Raw genomic sequence first — 26,845 nt, forward strand, 5'->3', positions numbered from 1 at the left:
TGGTGACGCAGTCTTGGGAAACAACTTCTCAGCATGTGCTCCCGGATAACGGCATGGCACAGCCCTTCCCAATCCTCCACTGCTCTCCTCACCACCCAATCCTCCAGTACAGTCCAACACTCCTCCTCGAACTCTCCCCAGGACTGATGGAACAGCTTTCCCCTGCCCCTAAACACTAACCCGTCCTCCTCTTCCGGGGAATCAGGCACAGTCTCTTGGGTCTCGGGAGTGGGACTCCTTGCACTGGACCTACACTCGCTGCCACCACTGGATCCCACCCTCTTCGGTGAATCCAGACTCCTAAAACCACTCTCAGGGGACAACCTACCCACCTGAGATGATCTCTCTCTGGTGAAGGCCCTCTCCGCCTCCGCCATCCTCTCCAGCGCTAGGACTTTTTCAGTCTCTAGTCGCTGCTCTTCTACCCTCAGCTTCGCTAAGCCCTCGGCATGCCTGAGCTTTGCCAGCGCCAGCTGATACTCCCTTACTTCTCTCCTATCTACCCACTCTTCTGGGGACAGGGAAAGGGATGGGGCAGTGCCCCCGGGACTGGACCCAGTGCGAGACTCCCTATCTCCGGTGTCCTCCACAGCTACTGGCGTCTCTGCCCTGCTAAACTCTTCCTCCTCCTCATCGGAGCAATTACCTCCCAGGGTTCTGGATGGAGAGCCCTCTCTCTGGTCTCTAACCCACTGACCCTTCAAAACTTCGGGGGGGTAGTCAGACAAGTCCCCATCAATCTCTAAGGGCTCTCCCCTCTTGAGGGCCTCATAGAGAAACAAATTCCTCCTAATGTTCCCTACTGGGGGTATCCCTCTCTCCAGGAGGAAGTCTATCACCTCCTGTTCGGTGTACTCCATCAGTTCCACTTCCTGGTAAATCAACCCCATCGTGGCGAGATACACCCGGGACACACCCTCCCAGTGGAACAAGGGGACACAATTGTCAAACACTTTCAGGAGGAAGCAATTTGGCAAACAATCTTCCAAACAATAATCCCCACCACAAGGCTCTACTTGTGGTGTAACCTGTGGCCGCTGTGGTACTGCGCAAACACAAGTCCTATCCCACCGCTCTGCCACCAAATGTTGGAAATGGGGGTTGCCCAAGTCTCAAAGGGGGTAGCATGGCATCAAGCGGGCAGGCCAAACTTGGAGGACATGTGAAGCACTCACGCAGTACACACAGACGACCCACCAATCACACCACAAAAGAGTCACGACACCACCTTTGGTTGGAAAAAGATTAAATTTAGTTATGTCTCCAACCTGCAAGGTAAAAAGAAATAGAATAGTGGTAGTCACAACAAGGCGCCAACTGGCACCAGAGCCAAGTACTTCATAGAGGGATTATTTACATGGGACCAAAAAGGGGTTGAGTCCAAAGTCCATGCTGTAAGGGAAAAGGTTAGTTAAATGACCAGTAGCCCTAGAATCAATCTGGCGGGGCCAACTCGGGCTCTCATCCTTAGGGGGTTGGCTGAAATTGTAAGTTGCAACCTTAGCGTAAGTACACCTCATGTGTGACAACACCAACCCAACCCCTGTAAGGGAAAAACATCATATAACACCAGACAGGAACACCTGTACTGGATCAGCGCAGCTGGCTCCTTAACATGGGGCATACACATTTCATCAGGGTAACCGCAATTACTTTACACCTTGTTCATGAATCTCAAATCACACTTCAATACTTTTCCCGGTTAGATTATAAGAATCAAAGGTACATTTGTGGTCAGTTGCTGTTCAGGTCACAATACACTTCATTACTATAAGATTACAGAAAGGAAAGTGCAGTCTACAATGTCAATATGTCTTTCAACAACTCATAAACAAGTACATTACCCCACAGCTCTTGAGTATCTGCTCAACTCAACAGACCTCTACTGGATGTAAATCTTCACAGCATAACCCACCAGTTATGTAGCTAAAAGGAAGACACAGTAGAATTAGCAAGGCTCCCCTCTAGTTAATTTACAGGCTGCACCTTTCTGGTAGAGAATCTACTCCCTCAATTAACATTAGTCTGTAAGGGTTTTTACTCAGGAACCCTGTAGTTCCCTGCACACCTTTCTCCCCTCTCCTCTGAGTTAATTATCGGATATTTTAATATGGGCTGGGCAGTTCACTAGCCCACTTCCTCGAGTCAGACTTCCTTGGTCTGTTCAGTTAGTCGTTTGGGGCGTAGCCCCACTGTTCCGCTTTCTAGGCACTCGGTGCTGCCGCCTCCCGCTCCCACACTACCTGGCTTACTTGGGGTTTGTAGGCGTGTCAGCGGGTGTGTCCTCTTCGCGCGATGGAGCCTGGAAGCAGTCGGGCAGACGGGGGAAGACAGGAAAGGCTTTCCTTGCCCGAGGTTCCCTACCACGACGTCCGCTGTGGCGCTTCTGCCTCCTCCGAGGGGTCCGATGACTGGAGCTCCGACGCGGCGCTCCTCTGGTGACGCGACCGGCTCTCTTCAGGCGGCACACTTCACCACCGGGCATGCGCGGAAGCGCTCACTCTTCTCCCGCCTCTGCACGGCCGCTCACAGGAAGGACGCTGCTCACCTCGGGGTCGCTGCTCTTCTGGGCCTGCCCGACCCTAGGCCCCTCCTGCCTCCACGATAGTGTTCCCGCTGAGGACATGCGCGGAAGCGCTTTCTTCTGCGATTAACGCGGCTGGTGCCCCCGGGGTCCCACAGCCGATCGGAGCAGCGCCACTGCTCTTCCCCAGTCACTTCCCTCACCGGTTTCACAGGAAGGAGGTTTTCAAGCAGCGCTCACGCTCTTTAGGTCTTCTAAGGCTTCACAGACCCACAGCTTCCCCAGGGCACGACAAGGAACTTCAGCCGCGTCACGGGGCTCACAGCTGTTCTTCCACGCTGGTAGGTGAAATTGGAAGTGTGGGAAATCCTCTTTTAAGAGCTCCCTGACAGGGTTCACGGGGGCTCAGATTAAGAAGGGTCTTCCTTCACACGCAGGTTGCTTTTCTTCTTAATAGTTGATGTATGGGGAGGGATTGGTCAGAGGCTGAAGGGGGAACGTCTCTCTGAAGTGACTGTCTGCCTCCAAGACAAACTAGCTGCTCTCAGTGCGTCCACCTCCTCTCACCACTGCCTCACTCCTCCACTCTTGGGTCAGCTACCATATGTACAGCGCCTCATAACTTCACAGCGCTTCGCAGAGGCACCCAAGATAGCGCTAAGAGACACTAATACAGCGCTTCTCTTCCCACAGTGCTGGGTAGTCAGTCCAGGACTTCTAAGGACACGCAGCTCCTCCTAATCCAGCGCTTAAGGCAATGCAACAGCAGCACTTCCAAAGGGGGCCACAGCTTCCTGGGGGCACCATCCTCCCCAAACAGCGTCTGACAGGCGCACTTCACGGAGGGGGCGAACAGTTCCACAGCCAGCTCCAGGGGCACACTCCTCACCTCCTGGGGGGTTCAAGCCCACAGCATTCCTCCTCATGTGGGCACCTCTTTCCCTCAGCGCTGGCGTAGTTCAAGGTCCCACAGCGTCAGTGTCCTGGGTAGGGGCCCTCCCTTGTCAGGGGCCCATGGGGACAGCAGCGGGGGGGTTTATAGGGGTGCAGGGCCCAGCTCACAGGCCCATGTGGCGGTAGCACCTCACAACAGGTCCCCTTCCTTCCTTGTCCCAGCGCTGACTGACTCTCTGGTGACACTTCTCCCTATTTATACCCTCCTCCCAGGCAGTGCCAGGACCTTCTAGAATGTTGGCACATCTAGCCTAAACTGGTTCTAGGGGAGGGGGTGAGCACCCTGGGTGCCAGGCTTTCCCTCCAAAAGCTAGGGGTAGCTGGGTAATATTATCTAGACCGCTGACCTATGTCAGTCCAGTGGCAAAACCCATGGCCATGGCATCCATTTTAAAAGCAATACATTTCAGTCAGGTGCAGTTTTAAAATGGGGGTGCAGTTTTAAAATGGGGGATTTTACAAGTGCTCACATTATGTCAGGTAATTACATTTTCACAAGGTGTCTCACACCACTCATGGCCTATACAGGTTTAATCCCATGGGGGAGACAATCCAGATAAGGGGGTCAAAAGCGAAAAATTTTGGGGGGAAAAGGCCAAGTCCAACACTTCCCAAAGCAGAAGAGGGGGCAGGGGATCATCTCAATCACATCACAGTACAGGGTGTGTGGACCACCCTGCAGCAGAGCCACCACTTCAATCACCTTAAGCTTCTGGTTGTCTGCTTCGCTCTCAAAGCCTTCATCCCACTCATCTGGGGCATAGTCCTCCTAGTCAGGACAGACAAAACAACCTTGTACTACCTTCTAAAGCAGGGATCACTCATTATCCCTTTCCTTGCTGGCACAGACCATTTGTTATTTAAATGCACCTTATCTAGGAATAACTTCTGGGGGGTGGACAGCAAACTGACAGACCTGCTCATCAGGACGCCTCAACTTGTCCACGAGTGGGAGCCACATCCACAGGTTCTTTACCACTGTTTCTGATGCTGAGGCACAGCAGACTTGGATCTCTTTACCACCTCTGAAAAAGCAAAATGCAAAAATGTTGCTTCCAAGTACCCACACCCACAGTTAATGGTCAATGCACTATGGATGAACTTGCCTTGGATCTTTGCTTCCGCTTCTTCTTCCCTTTGTGGAGCAGAAGACTCGGCAAACCAACCAGAACATCATTTATTTTCATAACCTCCACCTGTGCCAGGCAGCTCTGGTACTAGGATATACTCCAGATGTCAGTCAACACACAAGATGCTCCCCAACAGACTGGACCTTCTCACCAGGAACAAAGGACATATCGGCATCCAGATACCAAAGAGCTCAAGCTAGCGATCTAACACCTGACGACCTAGACCTAGAGTTCGGTCACCTGTGTATCCTGTAGGAGTACATGGACATCATGCGGAAGAACCGTAGAACTAACTCACATTTCTGATGTGCAGCGAAGTGGATGAGGTTGTTCCACTATTGTATCAAAGGTTAGATCCTCTAAAACCTGTAATCTAGGATATCTGCTACCTTATTAATCTGCAAAACTCAGGCCTAACGTACACCTTAATATGGCTCCATGTAGCCACCAGAACAGCCTACATGCAAAATTGGGAACACTCCTTCCTCTTCAGCATACCTGTGGTAAGAGCATTCATGGAAGGTCTTAAAAGGGTAGTTTCTTCCACAGTGTCACTGCCACCTTTATGGAATCTAAAGATCGTCCTCAACGCCCTCATTTCAGCCCTTGCACTTCTGCCCTCTCCAGTATCTCTCGTGGACAGGGGCCTTATTAGTTGCAATAACTTCCCTACGCCGCATTACTAATATGCAAGTCCTCACATTGCAGAGACCTTTTACTCAGGTTCACAAAGACAGAGTAGAGCTCTGAAGAAGTCCTAAGTACCTCCCCAATGAGCTCAGTCTTTTTCTGCCAACCAGTCCCTGTGGCAAAGTGAGCACTCCGCACCCAAGATGTCAAAAGCACGGTCATGTATTACATAGACGGAAGCTAGTATTTTTGCAGTGCGACCTGCTTTTTGTTGCCTTTGCTAAACCTCACAAGGGCCAGCTTATACCAAAGGCAGGCATTACCAGGCAGATATTCAAGTGTATCTAAACTTGCAATCTTAAAGCCAAGATGACCTTCCTTGTCACACCCAGGGTGCACTCAACCCGGAAGAAGGCCAGAACTATGGCCTTTCTTGGGAATATCCCCCTAGCTGAAATATTTAAGGTGGCTATGTGGTCAATCTCATACATGTTTACTAAACACTATTGTGCGGATATTGTAGCCAGATGACAGGCTATTGTAGGACATAGTCTTAAAGACCTTATTTCAGACATCTGCATCATCAACATGCTAGTTACAGCGTCTAGCGGCGAAGGCTACTGCGCCGGTTCCGATAGTTGTAAAATCGTCACTGCATCGGTTTTTTATTGTGTTTTTTAATTATTATTTTTGGGGGTGGAGGCAGTGGTTGGATTTTTTTTTTCTTGTATGAAAACAGCTGCAGAGCCCACTTTTAAAGCCCAGGACTGTATTGACACCTCTTGGCATGGCAGAACTCTCAGTTGGCAGAGTTACATGGACAGGTCCATCAGAGACTGCCTGGACAACACTAGAGTGCTAGCCTTAGGAGGGCGGTGTACATTGTTTTTGTCGGTCATATTTCACGGTGTTCATATATAAATGCTGGTTTTGTCTTAAGTGCGCATCCCCTATCTCCCTTCCAAGAAGCCTTGGACTGCTCGACTCATGTTACCACTGAGAGTTAAGTGCTGAAGGGTTAGTACTTGACCCAGTTGCTCAGGACCCATAGTAGGATTGGCCCCAGGGCATCAAGAGTAATGGCATCTACCCCCACTGTTGGGCCCAGTAGTTCTTCCTGGCCACACAGCCCTCTAAACAGGGTTCTGACACTGTTTCTAATGAATACTTCGACCTGCAGATCCCTTAATTTTTAACATCCCAGGTGCCAGTCTTGATCCGGAAAACATCTGTCATAACTCTTCGTCAGTAGGTGGTGCAGACTCTGGTGTTCACCAAGGTGATGGTGGTAGTTGCAGCTCATATGCAGAGATCTGGGGGTGCCAGTCTTGGCCCTATCTCGATGACTGGCTGTTGAAGGCTGAATTGCCCAGGCTGTCGCCTTCCACCTCAAAACTACAGCGGACCTCTTGCATTCATTGGGGTTCACTATCAAATGTGCTGAAGCCACACCTGATTTGCTCTCAGATGCACCGTTTCATCTGAGCTGTTCTGGACATGGTGCAGTTTCAGGCCTATCCTCCCGAACGGCGAGTCCAGGTATTCCGGCTATGATACTGATGTTTCAGCCTCTATCCAGGATTTGGGTGAGACTGACTCGGAGGCTGTTGAGCCTCTTGCTTGTGACACATACCCTCTGGCATATGCTGGCTACGCTGTGAGACCTGAAGTTCCAGTGGGCGCAGTATCAGGGAAATCTCTTGGACATGGTATCAAGGGAGGGCTATTTCAGGTGTCCACGGACAACACCACCGCCATGTGCTACTACAACAAACGGCGGGTGGGGCTGTGGACCCTTTGTCAAGAGGCCCTGCGTCTCTGGACATGGCTGCATCTTCATTTCCCTGGTGATTCAACATCTGGTGGGCTGTCTGAACACCATAGAAGGCAAACTCAACCAAAGGTGGCTAGCGGATCACAAATGACATCTCCATATGGAGGTGGTGCAAAGTCTCTTTCAGCAGTGTGGAGAGCCTTGCCACCACAGAGAGCCAATGTCAGCAGTTCTGTGCGCTAGAGCTTCCAAGGTGGCTCTCGCTCAGAGAACCTTTTGTCTCGAGTGACGCTCAGGCCTCCTGTATGCCTTCCAAAAGCCTTTCTGCCCATACCACTCCTACCCTGCCCAGAGTTCTCAAGAAGATCAGGAATGACGGGCCAAAGTCATTCTTGTGGCTCCCGACTGGGCACGGAGAAAGACATCGCTCCCTTTCCTGCCCCTCTTTCTCAGGTTCTCCTTTTCATTCTCCCTCTGCCCAGTAGGGCTCTGCTTTGGGCACTCTCAAAGTCTGTATTTCTTCTATTACTTTTCTGCTGATTTTTCAAATCCCCTATTTAGGTTGAGCCTAGACAGTGCTTGTGCTGGCTGGAAGATCTTTTGTATGTACTTTGTGGGCTCCCAAGATCAGCCCCAGGACTTGTCTGGTTCCGCTTTTGCTTAGGGACTTTTGGTTCTCTGTTCACCTGCCTCTATTTAACTGTCTTGATACAAAACACCCAGTAAAGGTAAGTAAAATACCAGAATTGCTTTCTGCTTAAGGACTTTTTATTTTATTTATCTGGCAACTGCCTCTATTTAACTTTCCTGATAGAAAACGAGCAGCAAAGGTCAGTAAAATACCAAAATCACTTTAGCATTCCCTAGATTTCAGGCCATAGAAACTTGTCTTCCACGAACACCCGTAGACAATATTTTTTTCAAATCTTGTATTTTCAGTGTTCTGACCACTGAAGGCCCTGATTTTATATTAAAAACAGAGCTTTGGACAATACCATTTCCTGCTGATAGGCAGTATTTCTCTCCATGTGTTCCCATACCTGACGTGTTCCACAGTTTGGTGCTTACTTTCCCTCCATGTAAAAGAACAGTAGATCATTCAGCACCCAGGCTAATGCGCTGCATAGCTAAATACATATAAGGTCCCAAAGACGAGACCAATTGCAGTGCAAATGCTTGTTTTAATAGGTTAGTAACATTTGTTCCCACCTTCTCTTATGCCCCAGTGGGACATCAATCTCGTCCTCACTTTCCTTGTATGTGCTCCTTTCGAGTCCCTGCACAATTGTCTACTCCTGCTCCTTACCATCTTCGTACAAGAGCTTCCTTTCTTCCGAAAGTAGTTGCTCCCTTTCATGTAGACCAATCCATCACTCTGCCTACTTTTTTTTTTTACACGATCTGCCACAAAAGAAAAAAAAACATGTATATGAACTACTCCAAAATAGCGCTCAAATAGTAGTGATGCTTTTTCCCAATTGATTTGTATCAGTGAGTTGCTCTTTATTTCAGAGGTTCACGAGAGATGTTGGATGATTCTGGAAATAATCCATCTCTGTCCGACTCTGATTCTCCAGTACCTACTTGCATGCCATTCTCATGGTTTGGTGATAGTCACAAAGAATATCCAGTAAGCAACACAAGTCTGAACCAGAGTGGACATGACATTTCACTTGAACTCGGTCAAGAAAAGAACAGAAATCAGGTACGATTTAAGAGCGGTCAAATGTATTTATATGAAAAGAAATTGTACACATCAATTTACATATTTAAAAAATGCATATTATTAACCAAACCATCCAATGCAAAAAAATGTTTAGGCAAGACGGAGGTTTGAAGGTATTTCATTGGTAAAAGAGCTGTGAAGACAAAAAGACAAAAGGTTCTAAGGGGCATATTACTGTGTGACACCATAGTGAAAAAGTGAAAAGTAGGGTGCTTTCAGGGTTCCGAATGGTGCAGAGGGTGAGAGCATATGAATTATCTTTTGGGAGTAAGGCAACGCATTATGTTCATTATTTTGATTCGGATTCGTCAGGTGTAATGTCTGTTAAGAAATGGGATAGAGTGTCCCTTTACAAAATAGCACTTGCTCTTCAGCTGCACAACCAGTACAGACAAATGGAAGGATGTTATTCAAGATTGCCAGAACGAAGGACACTTGTGCAAAAAAAATGTATATTCATCTCCAAACTAGGTAACAAAACTAGGTTTGGAAGGGGTTAACTGAGAATGTGTCTTGATTAAGCTTGTGAAATATAGTTATCTTGGAATTCAAAGCAAATTCATTCTTTGCCTACAATTTCATTCTAGGCAAAGGGAATGGAGTGGATGATCAAAAAATACATATTGGCGTGGAAGATAGTGAATTGATTGTCTGTAAATGCTCTATCAAAATTACATTCATTTAGAATTGTTGAGCTTCTGTTTGATATCCCATGTGTACCCATCCAGTGTATACAGGTCTTTGGTCATACTGAAAATGTGGCTTCAGAGTGCCTTAAACACAGATTCATAGAAAATTGGTTAATGAGTGTTCGCTTATTTGGTACTCTGTGATTGGCAGAATGTAAACCTTGAGAAGCAGTGTGAACAGTGGCATGTTTTGGAAGAGTTTCACTTCTGCAAATGCTTCTTCGTTTGATAAATATTAACACTGTTACATCTATCATAAGGAAAAACTAGTGCACCACGGAAGGGAGATAATTGAGATGGGAAGGTAAAATTGAAAAATGCTAATGTGGTAGTGTCTACCGAGGGTTAATGGTTGGTATATGCAATGCCCAATAAAGAGTGTTAAAGTTTTTTGCGATCACTTGGGTTTTCTATTGTATTCATAAACAATGGATGCCTGCACATATACACCGGATTACAGATTTGTTTTTTATAGTGATATAAAAAAAATATGCTTAGCTAAAGGGCGTAATTTTCTTTCTTTTTTTCCTTTTCATTTATGCATTTCTAAGTATCCATAACCCCTTAGGAATGCCTCTAAAAGCATTTTGAGAATTAGTGCACATTTCTTCTCCCTGCTGACAGCACATCTCCACAAACCTACTCCGGTCAGCGATGAACCCAGAATCGTTAGAAAGTCATGCTAGATTACCAAAAGCACAGCAATAATGCACTATCTTAGTTGATTTTTCTTAATTTAAAACCTATTTTGTGATGTGCTGAACAATTATTTTCCTTTCTCTTTATCCCAGCCACTGGAGACCCGTTTTCTAAATTAAATCTGACAAGAGTGGCAGTGGTGAAATTAATCTTAATTTCTTCCTTTATTTACCACTTAAAGGGATTGTTTTATTTTTTAGTAAGCGTTTTTCCTCATTGAGACTGTGGCTAGTATGGGTAACTTGTTGATACCCATTCCTATTGTAATGAATCAAAGGCCCTGAAATAAATTACTGAAGGTGCAGGTCTGTTGAAGGAATGTCTTTATTGCAAAGCTGAGGTGCTGACATATTGAGCAATAAATAGCGAACTGTTGCAAATTATCCACCCTGAGGAAAACAATAGTGTGACGGGTAGAATGCTTGAATGAATCTAATACACAGCTAGTCAATGTTAGAAATTTGGTTTCTGGTTAGCAGAGGTATGCACCCTGTCCAAGCAGGAACCAGAATCCTAGTTGTGGTAAATCATAACACACTCAAAATTATCCTGGTTTCACCCGCTGGCAGCTTGGCAAGGAGCACTCGAGCTTAACTTAAGGGGTAATGTGTAATGTATTTGTGCAACACTTCAAACAGTAGCAAGGTGAAAACACCACAAAACGACTCCACATCAGGTTATAAAAATAGAGAATATTTTATAAATAAAACAAGACCCAAAATTCCCACAATTAGAAGTCGTGATATTAGTATTTAAAGAATAAATGTAAATTAGCACTTAGAAGCAATAAACACTGAAAAAAGATTTATGGCCGCGCTGGACCGGGGCTAAGTCAAAAGTTCAGGCCAACTGCGATTGAGCGGCCAGACAAAGGGACCCACTTTGGCCTGCTGAACCAAAGTACCTTGAGCCGGGATGCGTTGATGAAGATGCGAGGTGCAGCCGAAGTGATGCGTCCATGTCGAGCCTCGCAGTGGATGAGATGTGTCAATTTAATCCACGCAACTGTGGTGAGGTGTCGGTTCTAAGTTTGAGGCGCTGGTTTTGAACGTGAGGCGCTGGTTATGAACGCGATCTGCGGCTGCTGCTCCCGCATTAGGCGATTCATCGATTCTGAAGGCGATGCACTGGTTCTGAAATCAATGCACTAGATCCGCTCCACACAAACTCAAGGATGCGCTGATTCCGACCCGTGCAAAGGCAAAGCTGCACTGGTTCTGATGATGATGCGCAGATTCTAGTTGTAACTGCACATAATACCCAGTTTCAAGGGCCCAGGACAGTGTTGGTACCGCTAGGCAGGGCAAGACTTGCATCAAGCAAAGTCCAAGTGCTGTAGCATGTTAAGTTGAAGTATTTGATGTCGCTGAGACTTAAAACATGAGGCAAGCCCTTGGAGTCACTCTGGGTTCAAGTGATGCAGGTCCAGTTGTTCTCACCCAAGCATGAGAACAGCCGGCAGCAGGGCACCTTAGCAAGGCAACAGTCCAGCAAAGCAACAGTCCAGCAGAGTGGCAGTTCTTCTTCCTGGCAGAGTCTTCACAGTTCCAGAAGTGTACTAAAATCATGGTGTCAAGGGTCCAATCCAAAGCCCCCAGATGTACATTTGAAGTGGGGGATACTTCAAAGAAAGCTTTGAAGTGTACAGAGGTCCTTCCTGCCCTGACTTCAGCCTCACTACAGGGGGATATGCAGCCCTTTGTGTGTAGAGAGGACACAACCTGTTCAGGTGTAATTGTGGGCTGTGCCCTTCTCCTCCCTCCCATCATCGAAGGTGGCCCATAAAGACACAGCTAAATGTCCTTTGTGAGTGACTGTCTAGAGGGAATACACACAGCACAGCTGTCACCCAGCCCAGACTGAACAGACAGGCAGCAGGCACTAAATGGCTGAAGTAAGTAAATGCCAGTTTTCTAAAAGTTTACAAAACCAATGTTCCTGGAGGATTTATTTCCACTCCACTTACAGCACATATTTCCTCACAAAATCTTTTGGATCACTCACAATATGGGTTTCGGGAAGGACACGGAACGGAGACAGCTTTGGTTATGGCAGGAGAAGAACTTAAGACAATACTACACTCAGGGGGCAAGGCTTCCTTAATTTTATTAGATCTATCGGCGGCCTTTGACATAGTGAACCATGAAATATTAGCCGTAGACTTGCGGAATTGGGGATCCAGGATTCTGCCCTCTCACTGTTACTGTCCTATCTTGCCAACAGAACCTTCTCTGTTGAATTGGGAGCCTTCGCATCCAAATCCTTCAATCTGCCTAGTGGGGTGCCTCAGGGCTTGTCTCTGAGCCCTACGTTATTTAATGTATATGTGGCTCCCCTCCCTTCAAATAGGCAGTCTGGGTTTTCTGTTGTCTCTTATGCAGGCGACGCACAGCTGGTGGTGCCAGTCTCAAGGAATGTGGAGGAGACCGCCAACCGATTTAAGGGCTGTATGTCACAAGTCAACCAATGGATGCAGTCCAACTGCTTAAAATTGAACAGCGGAAAGACTGAGGTCCTGCTGCTGGGTGCCAATACAATCTTCTGATCGCCCAAGTGGTGGCCTGCAAATCTGGGAGATTGTCCTACCCCAGTGTCCAACGTTAAAAACCTTGGAGTCATCTTCTATGACAAATTAACAGTAATCAGATTAACAAGCTCTCCTTCACTATCTGGTTCATTCTAAAAATGATTAGAAAAAGCCACCCATTTATTTCTCCCGATGCAATTAAAACCTTGGTCACAGCATTGACCCTTTCGAGATTGGACTATGGGAATGCATTATACCTGGGAGTTTAATCCCAGCATCTAATAAAACTGCAAAGTTTGCAGAACGCTGCTGCAAGATTGGTACTAGACATCCCTAGGTTTCAATCAGTTTCTCACGGTTTAAGAACCCTTCATTGGCTCACGATGAAAAAACGGATTGAGTTTAAATCTCCATGTCTAGCCTTCAAAGCTTTACATGGTATAGGGCCGCACTTTCTGAGGGCGCATCTGAAATGGTATGTGCCGAGCAGAAGCCTGAGATCAGCCCATATTAAACTTATGCAGACACCTAAATGTAAAACTGCCCGATGGGGTGGCGGAAGCTTCATGTTAGGGACAGTTAAGATTTGGAGCCAGCTTCCACAAAGAGAAGCCCATGACTCTGGTCTTTCAGAAGGGCTCTGAAAATCTGGCTCTTTAACAACTGAGCTTGATATTCCTGGTTTCCTGTCAAAACCTAGCAAACTACCATCCTAGCACCACCAAGACGCCCACAGCATTCATTGCGTTCTACAAATACATAAATCAAATCAACTTAACCTTTATGCTGATCAAACAAATGATCCAATATCAGCACAACATTCATGTTTAAAAGCCAGTGACGCAATGATAAACACATATATATTTTTGAAAATTACTTCCATAGAACATCATATCCATTATACATGATTGCAGTCCAAATAAAAAAAATGTGATGGAGCAGTACAAACCCACACTGACCCCACTTTATGATCCTTATATACACATTAATTAGTATTTTAGGATCTAAGGAAGTGCAAGGATGCTCCTAAAAATATAGATCTAAGACACACCAGTCCTTGAGATATAAATGATCACATTTCAATTCTGAATGAAAGACTCTGAGCACCATGCGGTGTGATAAATGTTGTTAGAGATGGCAAATTATCGACATTTCGGTCTCAAGAGGCACATCAGGTCGTCGAGACCAATCTCAGGACCCAGTGTTGCGAAGGAATGAAGCCTATCAGTACTGCCACAATAACCAAAGAAGACACTTCAATAAAACAAACTAGTATTAAGTCATAGTACGCGTCGCTTGCCCACAATACTTCACCAAAGTAACAGGATTCAGAAACCATCTATTATTGACCCAGTGTAATAAAAATTCTCCACCTGGAACAAAGTGCAATACAACACCCAGCCACTCGCTAAGAACATTAAAAAGATCTAAAAATGTGTGACTATATTGAAACCCATTTCACTGCCAAAGAGGTGCAACATCTCGCAATGCCTGATAAAGGATATATTTAAACACTGTACCAAAGAATACTTTGCTGACAAATCAGGTCCACATATGAATGAAGATCTCGACAGAACTCCTGTACATCACAATGTTTCAGCTAAAGATGAACATAATTCGATTAGAAACAGTGCTCCATATGAACGTACCTGAAAGTCACAGCGTATGGTGGAAACAAAAATTCTTACCCATACGTGGCTTACGGAATTCAGGAACTTTAATCTAAAAATGTAACATGTCCATCAGAAATACCTTACAAGACTCTACAAACACGCATTGACTGGAATCCAACCAAAAACTTACATACTTGCATCACTGGCTTATCAGCTCAAACACAGCTGTTCCCATAATGCGTACACACTCCGGAACGAACAGGTTACTTTTGAAAGTAAAAGCCTGGTCACGTAATCGCGATGCGGTCATAATGAAACTAATCCAAAGTTCAGTAGCCATCTTTTAATAGCCACAGGAGCTATATGTACAAAAGGAAACTCCTAATTAACTGAGTAACCCACAGATTGCGGGATGTAAATGTGTCAAACTTCATTGCCTTAAGAAAATTATGGGTATTATAGTGGTGCACCATAATACACCCTCAGTATACCCTACACAAACTATTTGGATTGTCTTTATTTACCGCACTAGAATATCAGTGTGTTCACAGTGACACTGTCAAAAAATAACACTCATTCGATCTGATTAGGTCTAGAACTATCGGACCCTAAAGGTAGCAAGAAAAAGTTCTTTCCTAAACTATCAAGTAATCCCATGTACAATCCAGCAGGCGACCATTTTAAGAGTATTGTACGAACTCACAAACTCCAAGGCACGCACCATCAAACCAACAAAGAAGAATATCCCACTATATCAATCTTCATCACCAGGGAGCAATCATCGAATAGTCAACAAATGACAGTCTAACCTGGAGGCATATTTACCCACGATGGAACAGTTTCAGAGTAATAGAAATGGGGGTCTCTAGTTGGCAATGGTTTGAACCATTGTCCAAGTAGGGACCCTTCTTCCTAGTCAGGGTGAGGGGGATACACTTCTAAAATAACCCTTGCGCACCCCCTTGGTAGTTTGGCGCAAGCACAGGCTAATCTCAGAGGCAGTGTGTAAAGCATTTGTGCACACATATAGTAATACAATGAAAACACTACACATGGACACCACACCAGTTTAGAAAAATAAGTAATCTTTGCCTAAATCAAACAAGACCAAAACGATAAAAATCCCCAATACAGTAATTAAAATGTACTACTTAAAAGGTAAAATCAGTTCTGCCCATAGCAAACTATAGATGCAACCCTTTCAACCTAAAGTACCTTCGATGTGTCAAAATCATAAACAAAAAAACAGCCGCAGGGAAGGTGATGCGTCAGTTCCTTACTGCCACGCAGGGGAGGTGTTGCGTCAGTTCCTTTCTGACGGTGAGGTGACGCGTCAGTTTCTTACTGTTCATGGAGGTGATGTTGCCCCAGTGTCCTTGGAGACTTAGCTTCACGGTTCGATGCGAAAGGATCGGGGATGCGTTGGTTCTTGATGCGGCGGCAGCAACGGCACTGCGTTGATCTCTCCAACAGCGGTCCCACAATGCATTGGTTCTTAAAGTCGTACAGCAGGGCCTGCGTTGGAATCGGTGCAGTGATCGCTTCGTAGATCGGTGCACTCGATGCTGCTTGCAGCGATTTCTCCAGCCGCTGTCAGGCGCTGCGTCGGTTTCAGAAACGGGTGCGGATGCGCCACGCTTCTTGTAGTTGCATCTCTTTTCCAGCTCCCAACAGCAAGTACAACCTCCAGAGGCCCAATTCAGCAACATGCACTTCCTGGCAGGTCAGAACTCCCAGCAAGGAAGTTCAGGGAAACTGGTGGTGAAGTCTTTGTTTCCCTGACACTTCAGAACAGGAGGCAAGCTCTACTTTAAACCCTTGGAGATCTTCCTCAAGCAGGGGACACAGCACACAGAAAAGTCCTTGTCCTTTCCTTGGCAGAAACAGCCACTGCGGGCCAACCCTAGACGGCACACAGCAAAAGGGCAGTGCTTCTCCTTCAGTTTCTCCAATTCTTCTCCTTGGCAAATGTTCCTCTTGAATTCCAGAAGTGATCTAAAGTTCACCCCAACATTTATAGTCCATTTATTTTTATTCTCTGGTGTCAGGGAGGCTCTGTGCTCAAACCAGTTCTGTCCTCTCAGGTGCAGCTTCCCGGCAGGAAGTAAAGACAGCATTGTGTAAGGCAGATCAGACCTATTCAGGTGGAAGGAAATCTCCTCCCCCTACTCTAAATGCAGCCCAGGTCTAATCAGCCTCGCCCTGACAAATCACATCCATTAAAGGCAGGACATGGCACAACCCCCCACCTCCGACCATCCACACCCCCTGTGTCTGTACACTATGATTGCACATCCCCAACCCGTCACTCCAAAGTCAGACAGACCATACACAAACCAACAGAGGCACAAAGAATGGTAAGCAAGAAAATACTTACTTTCTAAAAGTGTTATTTTCAAACCCAGAATGTAAAACTCCTCTTTACTGAAATATGCATCTTTATATTCTAAGTTCAGGCATACTTAACTTTACCTTCCCATCTTGTCCTAATGGGAGGTTATATTTATAAGATTTTATAAATAAACTCCCATTCTATCCTACGGGACATATAGCCTTTCACTGGTGAAAAATGAAATTCTCTACAATTCACTATCAGGACATGTTGTTCACACCAAAACATGTCCTACCTTTCATAGACACTGCACCCTTCCCTCAGGGTTACCTTGGGCCTACCTTAGGGGTGACTCACATGTAAGAAAAGGGAAGGTTAGGGCCCATCAAGTGGGTGCACTTGCCAGGTCGACATGGCAGTAGCAAACTGTGCACATGCACTGCAATCACAGGTCTGAGAACCTTTTGCAAGGCTGCTTGTGTGGGTGGCACTATCAGTGCTGCAGGTCCACTATCAGCATTTGACTTTCAGGCCTGGACGTCCTAGTCCCTCCTATCTACAATATCATATGGCTAGACAGACAATCTAACAAGAAAGGAGGAGGCATCGCCTGCATCTACCGCTCTAACCTTCTGGTCACGGAACTTCTGGCAGACACCACTGAATCCTGCGAATACCTCGCCCTTGCTATTCTCAGCAACTCCACTCCACTGTGCAACCTGCACATCTTTTACCACCCCCCAGGCATGAACAACTCCTTCACTGACCACCTCATGGAGATCATCACAGCTAAGAGTTCCAATAATGCCAATGATATTTTCCTCTGTGACTTTAACCTGCACTGGAACAATCCAAAGGATTCACATGTCAACGCCATCAAGGACCTCCTGGCCGATCAAGCCCTGACCCAAGCCTGCTCATTACCAACTCACGCAAAAGGGGCCACTCTTGACTGGATTATCTCCAAAGAATCAACAGTCAAGCTTATCTCTATAGACCCATGCGACTGGTCTAACCACCACGCCATCACCTTTGTCCTACCTGACACTCACAAGACATGGGCACCGCAACCGGTGATTCCAAAACGCTGGATCAGAGACACTAAGAATCTGGACCGCAGGGAACTCGAGGCTTGCTGCAAATCAGTCCAAGCACTTGTCATATCTAGACTGGAGTATAGCTGTTCTACCCTCTCAGGTCTACCCAAGATCTCCCTGGCACCTCTAAAAGCCTGCCTCAATGCAGCTGCCAGACTTCTCACCGGCCCGAGGAAATACGACCATATTTCCCCGCACTTGAAAGCTCTCAACTGACTTCTCCTGGAGGCAAGAATACAGCTCAAAGTATCATGCATCAAGCACAAAACCTTATATTCCAACTCCCCTGCATATCTGAGGCAGAAACTTGTGATCACCGGAGGAATCAGAAACTCCCGAACTGCCAGAGACCTCCTGCTCCAACCTTCACGCTTTCGGGAAAAAAAACTTACAACCAAGCTTTCTCCGGGGCTGCTCCAAGAATATGAAACTCTCTCCCTCCTGACATCAGAAGAATCCCCTCTCTGTCTTGCTGTAAAAAGGTTGCCAAAACATTCCTTATGGGCAAATTTCTCGTTTAAACTTTGCCTCTACCACCACTACAGCCCTGATCTACGGCCATCTATTGCCTCCTTTTGGATTATCTACCTCCCCCCTTCAAAAACTTGGGGCCTTGTCACGAACATTGATTAACGCAATCTATAAATATGTTCTCTCGTCTTGAGTACTTGGATATTTAATCTGTAAATACTATCTCTTATGTATCCTGCACCCTGCCCTTGTTCATTCAATCTGTAACTGGATGATGTTATGCCTATTCTGTATATGCCTATGTTTCTCTGTAAAGCGCTCTGATACCCTAAGGGGTCAAGTTCGCGCTCTATAAAACACATAAAATAAAATAAATAAAAACTTGGTAGTGAGTCAAACAAGCCACTCATAGAACCACCAATCCATTGTCGCAATTTACAGAGGGAGCACTTGCTCTTTGGCACTGATCAGCAGTGGCAAAGTGCCCAAAGCATCTAGACCAGCAAAAACTGAGTCCAACAGACAGCAAAAACACAGGAGGCAGATGCAAAAATTCAGGGGAAATCCATGCCAAGGATTCCAGGTCTAACACAGAGGACAATAGAAAGTCCTTAACCACATAAATCACTGTTAAGAATCACAGGCAGAGGAGCCAAGATGGCGATCGGAACGGTCGCATAAACGCCTCGCTCCGAGATCCCTTCCTCCCCGCCACCTATCCTGTCTTTAATCCTGTTCGGGGCGTTCCGAATTCGGTTACTAAGGAAGAGCCTTCACTTACCGTCTGTTTCCGGGGCTCCGGCGTGCAGTGGCTTCTGAGTTCTGCCCTTGTTGTCTTGCCGGCCTTCCCGGCCCTGGCGCCGGGGCCTCGAGTGCAGTGCCTGCCCGGAGGTGTTCGGAGTGCCGACGGTCCGGAACCGGTGGAGAGACCCGATGGTGGGAGCCTGAGAGCCGCGAGCCGGTGGCACTGGAGCGGGCCCACCCCCGATAGTGATCCGCCCCACATGCCCGATTGCCTGCCGGACCAGAGAGAGAAGCCGCGTTGTCCGACACCCCTCGGGTGTGATGCCCACTCCTGTTGATTGTCCCGCCTGGGATCCGGTGCAGGGCTCCCCGAGAGTTGTGGGGAGCACGCCTGTTCTTCTGGTGACTCTCCTTTCTCCGCCAGGCGCCATCCGCCGCGGCTCGGCTGTGTGTCTTGGGGCCTCCGGCACTCATGGTGGACTTGGTGGCGGACGAGACAATGGCGGCGGGCGATTTGTTCAAGATGGCGGATGGCCCCTCGGAGTGTCTTCCTCCTGGAGACAGGGACGTTGCTGCATTTGCTCTCCCCGGACCTCGTTTGCTTTGGGCGGCCCCTACACGAAGTGATGTCTCGCTTGCCCTGGCTGCTCTGCGGATCGACCTGTCCTTGAAATGCCGGGCCTTGGAGTTGCGGATCGCCGCCATGGTTGCTCCGCCATTTTGTGACGCTGTGTCGTCTCCCCGAGTTGGTATTGTTGAGACTCCTCCAGCTGCTGTGCTGGGATCTACAGACGGGTGTTCGATTCTATGGGATCAAGTGGACCCGGTGCCGATGCTGCAGTGTTTCCTACATCCTGATTTCTTTGCTTCGTGCTGGACAGCCCAGATTTTGTGCTTGGCCACATGGATATTCGGTGTACTTTTGCATTCTGACTGCTGCCGAGTTTTCCTGGTTGCTTCTTGGTGGCCGGGACGGTGTTCCGCGAAGATTCCACTTGCTTTCCCTGACTGGTATGATCCCACTATATCGTACTGTTTCTTGGCTATGCCGGGGTCTGGCAGTTCTACGCTTCATAGAAGTGGACAGGGGTGATTGTGCCTGGGGGACTTTCGTTTTGTTACTGGCATCTCCGGGCCTCGTTATTTGGACAGTTCCTGTTTCCATCCTTTGTGTAGGCTTTTCTCAGTATCCTCTTTGACCTCGATTATTGATCCTTTGTTGCGGGTGGGGAGGTGTTCTGTATTTCGATCGCCGGCTCCTCTCCTCTCTCTCTCCTTTTTCCTCTTCTTCTCTCCTTTTCACCTTATTCTTTCTCCGTTATTTCTCCCTTTCTCTCTCTTCTATATTTCGGGTGACTCTGGGGCGACAGGCACGCTGTTTAGTGGGGTAGGCCATAGCCATTACAGTGATGTAGGGTGGGGGGGGTGTTTGTTATTTTAGCTTATTTTGTTCTATGGTCCCTTTTTGCTTCCTTTCTAGGGGGTGGGCTATGTCCCTTTGTTCTTTCTCCTTCGATTCGCAAGTGTCTGCACTTTCTCCTTTTTCGGGGCGGGTGGGCTGTCTATGTGGCGTCCTATTCAATTGTCTGCTATAACTTGTCCTTTATTTTTGACCCTTTGATGGGCATGGGATGTCGTTGGGCCTTGCCCTACTATGGTTACCTGATTGCGTGGGGGGCTATATCCCTCCCGTCCCCCCCCTTTTTTTTTTTCTGTGTATGTTGCATGACGCCCTGGTAGATATGGCTACTGCCTCCTCTATAAAGCATAAAATGGAACCTTTCTTATCCTGGCGCTTACTGTGTAGCGACTTTATTCCACGTCTATGCTGTATTCATTTTGCCGTACACGTTGATGTTGCTCCTTTTTGGCTCTCCTGATTTTGCGGCCGGCCCCTGTGGTTGTAGGCCTGCGCTTGTACTGATACACATATCTCAATAAAGGTTTTAAAAAAAAAAAAAGAATCACAGGCAGGTCACAAGATACTTCTAAGAATGGAATATCATTTAAAGTGTTGCCAAAGTCTGCGATTCCACATGGTGGTTCAGATCCCGATGCATGGTGTAAGCCCTCTAAATCCATCAGTTTTCTTTGATTTTGAACAAGCGATCCACATCATGGTTAAGTTTGGTACTCTTCACCACTTAAAGAATGAGTGGTTGGCTGTAGTATTGCACTTGGTTCCAGGTGGAGAATATTTATTACGTGGGGTCGATAGTAGGTGGTTTCAGGATCCTGTTATTTTGGTGATGGATTGTGGGCAAGCGATGCATACCATGACATAATACTAGTTTGTTTTATTGAAGTGTTTTTTTGGTATTTGTGGCAGTACCAATAGGCTTCATTCTTTCACTACACTGGGTCCTAAGGATGGTCTTGTGGACCTGATGTGCCTTATGAGACCGAAACTTCGACAATTTGTCTTCTCTAACAACATTTATAACACTGCTTTGTGCTGAGTCCATCACTCAAAGTTGAAATGTGGTGATTTATATCTCAACCTTTATAGTTTTGAACATCCTTGCACTTCCTTAGATCCTCAAGTTTTAGTGAATGTGTATATGAGGATCATAAGGTGGCGTCAGTGTGGGTTTGTTGTTGTACTGCTGTATCAAAAAATGTTATTGGACGACCAGTATGATGGACACAATGTTGTATTGGTGTATTTTTCAAAAATATATATTGGCATTTTCATCTTTACGTCAGTGGTTTTTATACATTAATGTTGTGCTGATGTTATTGGATCATTTGTTTGGCCAGCATAAAGATTAAGTTGAGTGGAAATATATCCTCCAGTAACATATTGGTTTGGTAGATTACAGTACCCAGTCCCTTGGGGGGCAGAGGGGGGTATACTGAGTTGCCCTGTCCTAATAGATAACTTTCTAAAAGTGTGGGGCGTGGCTTGGAGCTCGGCAAGATGGCTGCACTGTAGTGCTGCTCTGCCGGACGCCGAATAAAATCCTGCAGGTATCCTGTCACCACCGGGCCATCCGAGGCAGAACGTGGTGGGAATCGGCTGTGCATCTAACAGACCACAGGATGAGGTGGTTTTCTGGCCTGTAAAGCAGCTGTGAGGTGGCCGACTGCATGAAAGTATCCCCGGCCTGGTGAAAATGGCGGAGATGTGACTGGGGGAGAATGGCTTGGCTGGGCTCCACACTCACCCCGAGCTCAGCTATTACGGACCTCCGGGGCGCGCTGGTGATAGGCTGCGCTCGCCGGCTGTGAAGAGGAGCCTGGGTGCGTCTGGACCGACGGACTGAGGCCGGGAACATAATAGCAGCAGGTACGAGGGTGAGCGGCGCTGCACTCTGGGACACTGCGAGAACTCGAGCGCCCGGCTCTAAACTAATATACAGGCCGAGTGAAGGCCGCGACATTCAACGCTGCGCTGCCGCCGCTCGGCTGCCCTGGGGCCCGCCCGTTATTGTATAACCAACACCCGCCTACCAAGTACGCTATATTGTGTCTTTAGCGGGGACTTACTTTGCCTCACGTCGTCTGGAGGATCCTGCAGCGAGGTTCCGTTTGTACCGGGAGCGACGCTATATCGGAGGCGGGGGCCTAGCGAGATTTGATGCGCTGTGGGCGTCCGATCCTGCGGACTGCTGGTGGAGCCTGGCACTGCCGGAAGAGTTGCACGTTGTGATGTGTGCGCCTGCGGACCGCTAAGAAGGATCTGCCGCAAGTAAGGTGGACCTGCGGCGAGGAGGCGCATGGGGCTGGAGAAAAGTGCGCTTTCCTCACGCTTGCCCCTGGGGGACTCGTCTACTGCAGCCTCTGCAACTGCACGCTAACCTGCTGGATGTACCGGACAGTCTGTTGATGAGTGCCAGGATTTACGTGGCTGGCACATATCACGGGTGCTCCCTATCTATCTTAGGAGCCCCCAGACACAGCCCACATGTGAGTGGATAAGCTGCCATTTTGTGTGCTCAGAACTGTCACTGTGCTTCATAGCGTGCTGGGCCTTGACTTTGTAGATCACGGGGATCAACCAAGTTACGCACCACAACATTGTTGAGCCACATCTAGATAGGTGAAGATGCATGCTATAGGCAGCACACACTTTTGATTGACTGATTGCTGCGATAGGGCGCTATGAGGAAGCCGGAAAAGAACCAACCGTGCCTGAACAGCGAAAAGGCGGCAAATCGTCGCCGACTGCGGCTTCTGATTCAGAACTGGAGGCGTCATCACAGGGGCCTAAAGCATTGGAAAAATCACTGGCTGCCATACAAGCTAGTTTACAGGCCATAGATGGGAAGATAGAAGCCCTTAATAGTAGGAGGGATCATTTCTCAGCGAAGTTTGACAAACAGGCTGCAAGGCTTGGAGATGCAGAACAACTCATCACGGACGCAGAAGATGGATTGCAGCACGTAGCGTCTAAGACGGAGGACATCACAAAGATACTTGCAGTAATACAAGCCAAGAATGAGGACATCGAAGGGTGCTCTAGGCGCAACATCATCCGCCTTTTGGGCCTTCCCGAGTCGACAAATGTGGGGCGCCTGGAGGATTACATGAAGGCAATGCTGCGCGACATTTGTGGCCGCGGAGAACTATCGCCTCTATTTGCAGTTGAACTTGCTCACTGCTCCCTAGCGGCCCGGCCGCCGCCCGGCTCCCCGCCGAGGCCTATCATTACGCGACTATTTAACTTTTGTGATCGGGACACCATCCTGCGTGTGACACGACAGCGAGGCACCATAATCTATCAAAACAATGTACTATCGTTTTACCCGGATTTCACAGCAACAGTCCAAGCGGCTAGAAAGGAGTTCCAAAATGTCAAGAAAGCCTTGATCAAGGAGCAGATCCCATATGCCATGCTCTATCCTGCGCGGCTGCGCATAGGTGATGTGGAAGGCGGTAAAATACTCACAACTCCCAAGCAGGCGATGGAACATGTAAAGTCTCTTGGACGGCGACGGAAATCACCGGACCATACATCTGACATTGACGACTAAACAGTAAGGGGGTGGAGAACTCCAGACATATGCCTGTATGCACCCCTGTGTTGAGATTAGCGGGTGGACCGGAAGTGGCTGTAGTGCTGCCACAGAGGGTAGAATGTATGGTATATTTCTCCTCACTGTATATGAATGACACCTACATCCACTACCTATTAAGTGTGCAAGATTTGCTGGCGGATATGGGGACTATTCCCCTTTTCTCATCTGTGCGTTTTACAGATGTCGATTGATGCCTTTCATTTAACTCATGCAATGGAGTGGGTGGCTCTACCGGTGGGGTGGGGTTAATATGCTGGCGGCCCCCTCCCTAGTTGATCTGGGAGTGGATTTGTGCCACTACGTTCCCCCATGGGTATTCCCCACCAGATGTATTTTCCTATTTTATTATGGTTGGGAGGGGTATTGTTTCAGGGTCAGGTCTTTGGCAATGTTGGGCTGCAGAAGTGGGTGGGGGGAGGTTGGGGTTGGTTTTCTTTTGGCTATAGACACAGGTACTGCAGTGGTTGGTGTGCTGCTAACACACAATGGAATACATGCATGTCTCAATGTACTAAGATAGTAGCCTGTACAATATGTCCTATACCTGTTACAAATGAAGGGGACAATGTATAAATGCATAGCCTGGAATGTCCGTGGGCTAAACTCACCTAAAAAGACGAGGCAGGTACTGGCTCAGCTGGATCCTCATGGGGTGCAGATTGCCCTGCTGCAAGAGACGCATCTGAGCAAATTCACAGAGGGAAGCATATCGCGCAGGTAGTCGACCTACGCTAAGGGGGTCCTCATTCTTATTAAGGGGGGGGGTTTCTTTTCAGCCCATTGAGACATGTGTGGACACAGAAGGCAGATGGGCCATGGTACATGGCAGGCTGGGACTTGTGAAGGTAACAATAGTGAATATTTACGGCCCTGTGGTCGATGACTCAGTGCCTTTTCTGCATCTGTTTAATGTGTTGCGCACATGGCCCGAGGCTGAGATCATTTGTGGGGGCGATCTAAACACATGCCTAGATCCTCTAGTGGATAAGTCCAATCCTGCTGGGGCGCTCATGGTTAAGGTGGCACAGTGTATACGAGACTTCATGCTGGAGGTGGGGCTCATTGATATCTGGAGGACCCGTAACGTAGATGTTTCGGAAGTCACACACATCACACCTGCCTTTAACAGTTGGTCCAGACTTGACTACTGGCTCCTAAGCAGGAAAGCAAATGGGTGGGTGGAGAGAGTACAGACGCTTCCGTGCACCTTATCGGATCATAACCCAGTGGTCCTTGACCTAGTCCTCCCTGCTAACCCACATCGTCCTTTCACATGGCGCTTTAGGGCTGACGCCTTATCGGACCCGGTCTACACTGAGACAATTCGCACTGCTATCTGCCAATACTTTGAGTTGAATATAGGCTCAGTTGATAGTCAGTTGACCCTATGGGAGGCTTTTAATGTCGCAATCAGGGGGGTGTATATCAGTACCTCGGCGGGAATTCTCAGGGACCTCAGGGGGCAACTGAGCAAGCTTGAGGGGCAGATAAGGGATCTAGAAAGCCAATATGACAGGGCACTCTCGCTTACCTTGCATGCACGCATTCAGGAATACGTGGCGTAATATAATACCGTGGCGGCCTCAGAGGTAAAATACATGTCTCGCAGATATGTAGCTAGAGCCTATGGAGAGGGCGGCCGCCCGGGCAAGATGTTAGCTACTAGACTACGGGACACAGCTGATAGCCCTCTGATAGAGCAGATAACCGATGACTCTGGTGCGGTTCACCAGACCCAACATGATATTGTGGAACAGTTTCGAACCTTCTATGAAACTCTATACACGTCCCGGGGGGGAATGCCGGAGGCGGCTATGGGCGAATACCTGGAAGATATAGCCTGTGCATGGTTATCGGACGTACACCGGAAATACTTGGACATGCCTATAACGGTAGAGGACGTTAGGGAGGCCATTTTATCCCTACAGAAACAACAAAGCTCCGGGCCCAGACGGCTTGACGTCTGAGTTTTATAAAGAGTTTGCTGATATTCTAATACCGCATATATTGGAAATGTATGCGGAGGCCCATGATACGGGTTGTCTGCCCCCGTCTTTGCGCCAAATGCTGATAATTACCTTGTTGAAGGACAAAACCCCTTCTAGATGTGATTCATATCGCCCATTATCGCTGATTTGGATGCAAAAATACTAGCGAAAATCCTCGCCACTAAATTGCAGCCCTTGATGCCACTGCTCGTGCTCCCGGATCAGTCCGGCTTTATTCCGGAGCGCTCTACCTCCCTTAACCTCCGCACGATCTTTGCAATGTTTCATGTGCTTAACCCAACCTTACCGGCCACTGCAGTTTTTTTAGACGCTGCAAAAGCATTAGACTCTGTTGAATGGAAATACATGTTCTACATCTTGGGGAGAATGGGATTCCCTCCAGTTTTTATCCGTTGGATTCAGGTGCTATATATGGATGCTTCTGCAAGAGTGTGGGTGGGGGAGTCTGACTTCTGAACCGTTTGCCATAACTCGAGGGATTCGTCGGGGCTGTCCCCTTTTCTTTTTACCATAATGCTCGAGCCATTAGCGTGCAAGATCAAGACAGTCTCACAGAGCCGCTGCCCTGAACTTTCATAATCGGCCAGTGGGCATCTCTACGTGGACGACATGGTACTCTATGTCCGCAAACCACAGCGTTTTCTATCCCCGATCATACGGGAGTACATTAAATTTGGCCTCTTCTCTGGGCTCCAGATCAACTGGGAAAAATCTGTACTTATCCCGCTGACAACTGCCACACCCCCACCTCAGGTGGAGTATCCGCAGACCTGGTTAAGTATCTTGGTGTTTGGACACACAGGGACCCTGAGGTGGTAGTTGGTGAAAATGACGCGCATATTCAGCACTGGTGCAACAGATAGATCGGTGGGTCTCATTGCCCCTCAAACTTGCAGATAGAATTG

The 26,845-nt window shown here is 47.6% G+C and overlaps 1 protein-coding gene across 3 annotated transcripts in view; it reads left to right on the forward strand.

Moving 5' to 3' along the window:
- The window catches only part of LOC144823224 (neurabin-1-like), a 647,660-nt gene that overhangs the window by 545,427 nt on the left and 75,388 nt on the right, over positions 1–26,845 (forward strand). For all 3 annotated transcript variants that reach the window (XM_078681559.1, XM_078681561.1, XM_078681560.1), the window contains exon 15: positions 8,525–8,717. In XM_078681559.1, coding sequence (XP_078537685.1) covers positions 8,525–8,717 — 193 coding nt within the window. The remainder of the gene's footprint in view (positions 1–8,524; positions 8,718–26,845) is intronic.

Source organism: Lissotriton helveticus, chromosome 3_1 (assembly GCF_964261635.1).
Source record: "Lissotriton helveticus chromosome 3_1, aLisHel1.1, whole genome shotgun sequence".
NCBI classification, from domain to species: domain Eukaryota; kingdom Metazoa; phylum Chordata; class Amphibia; order Caudata; family Salamandridae; genus Lissotriton; species Lissotriton helveticus.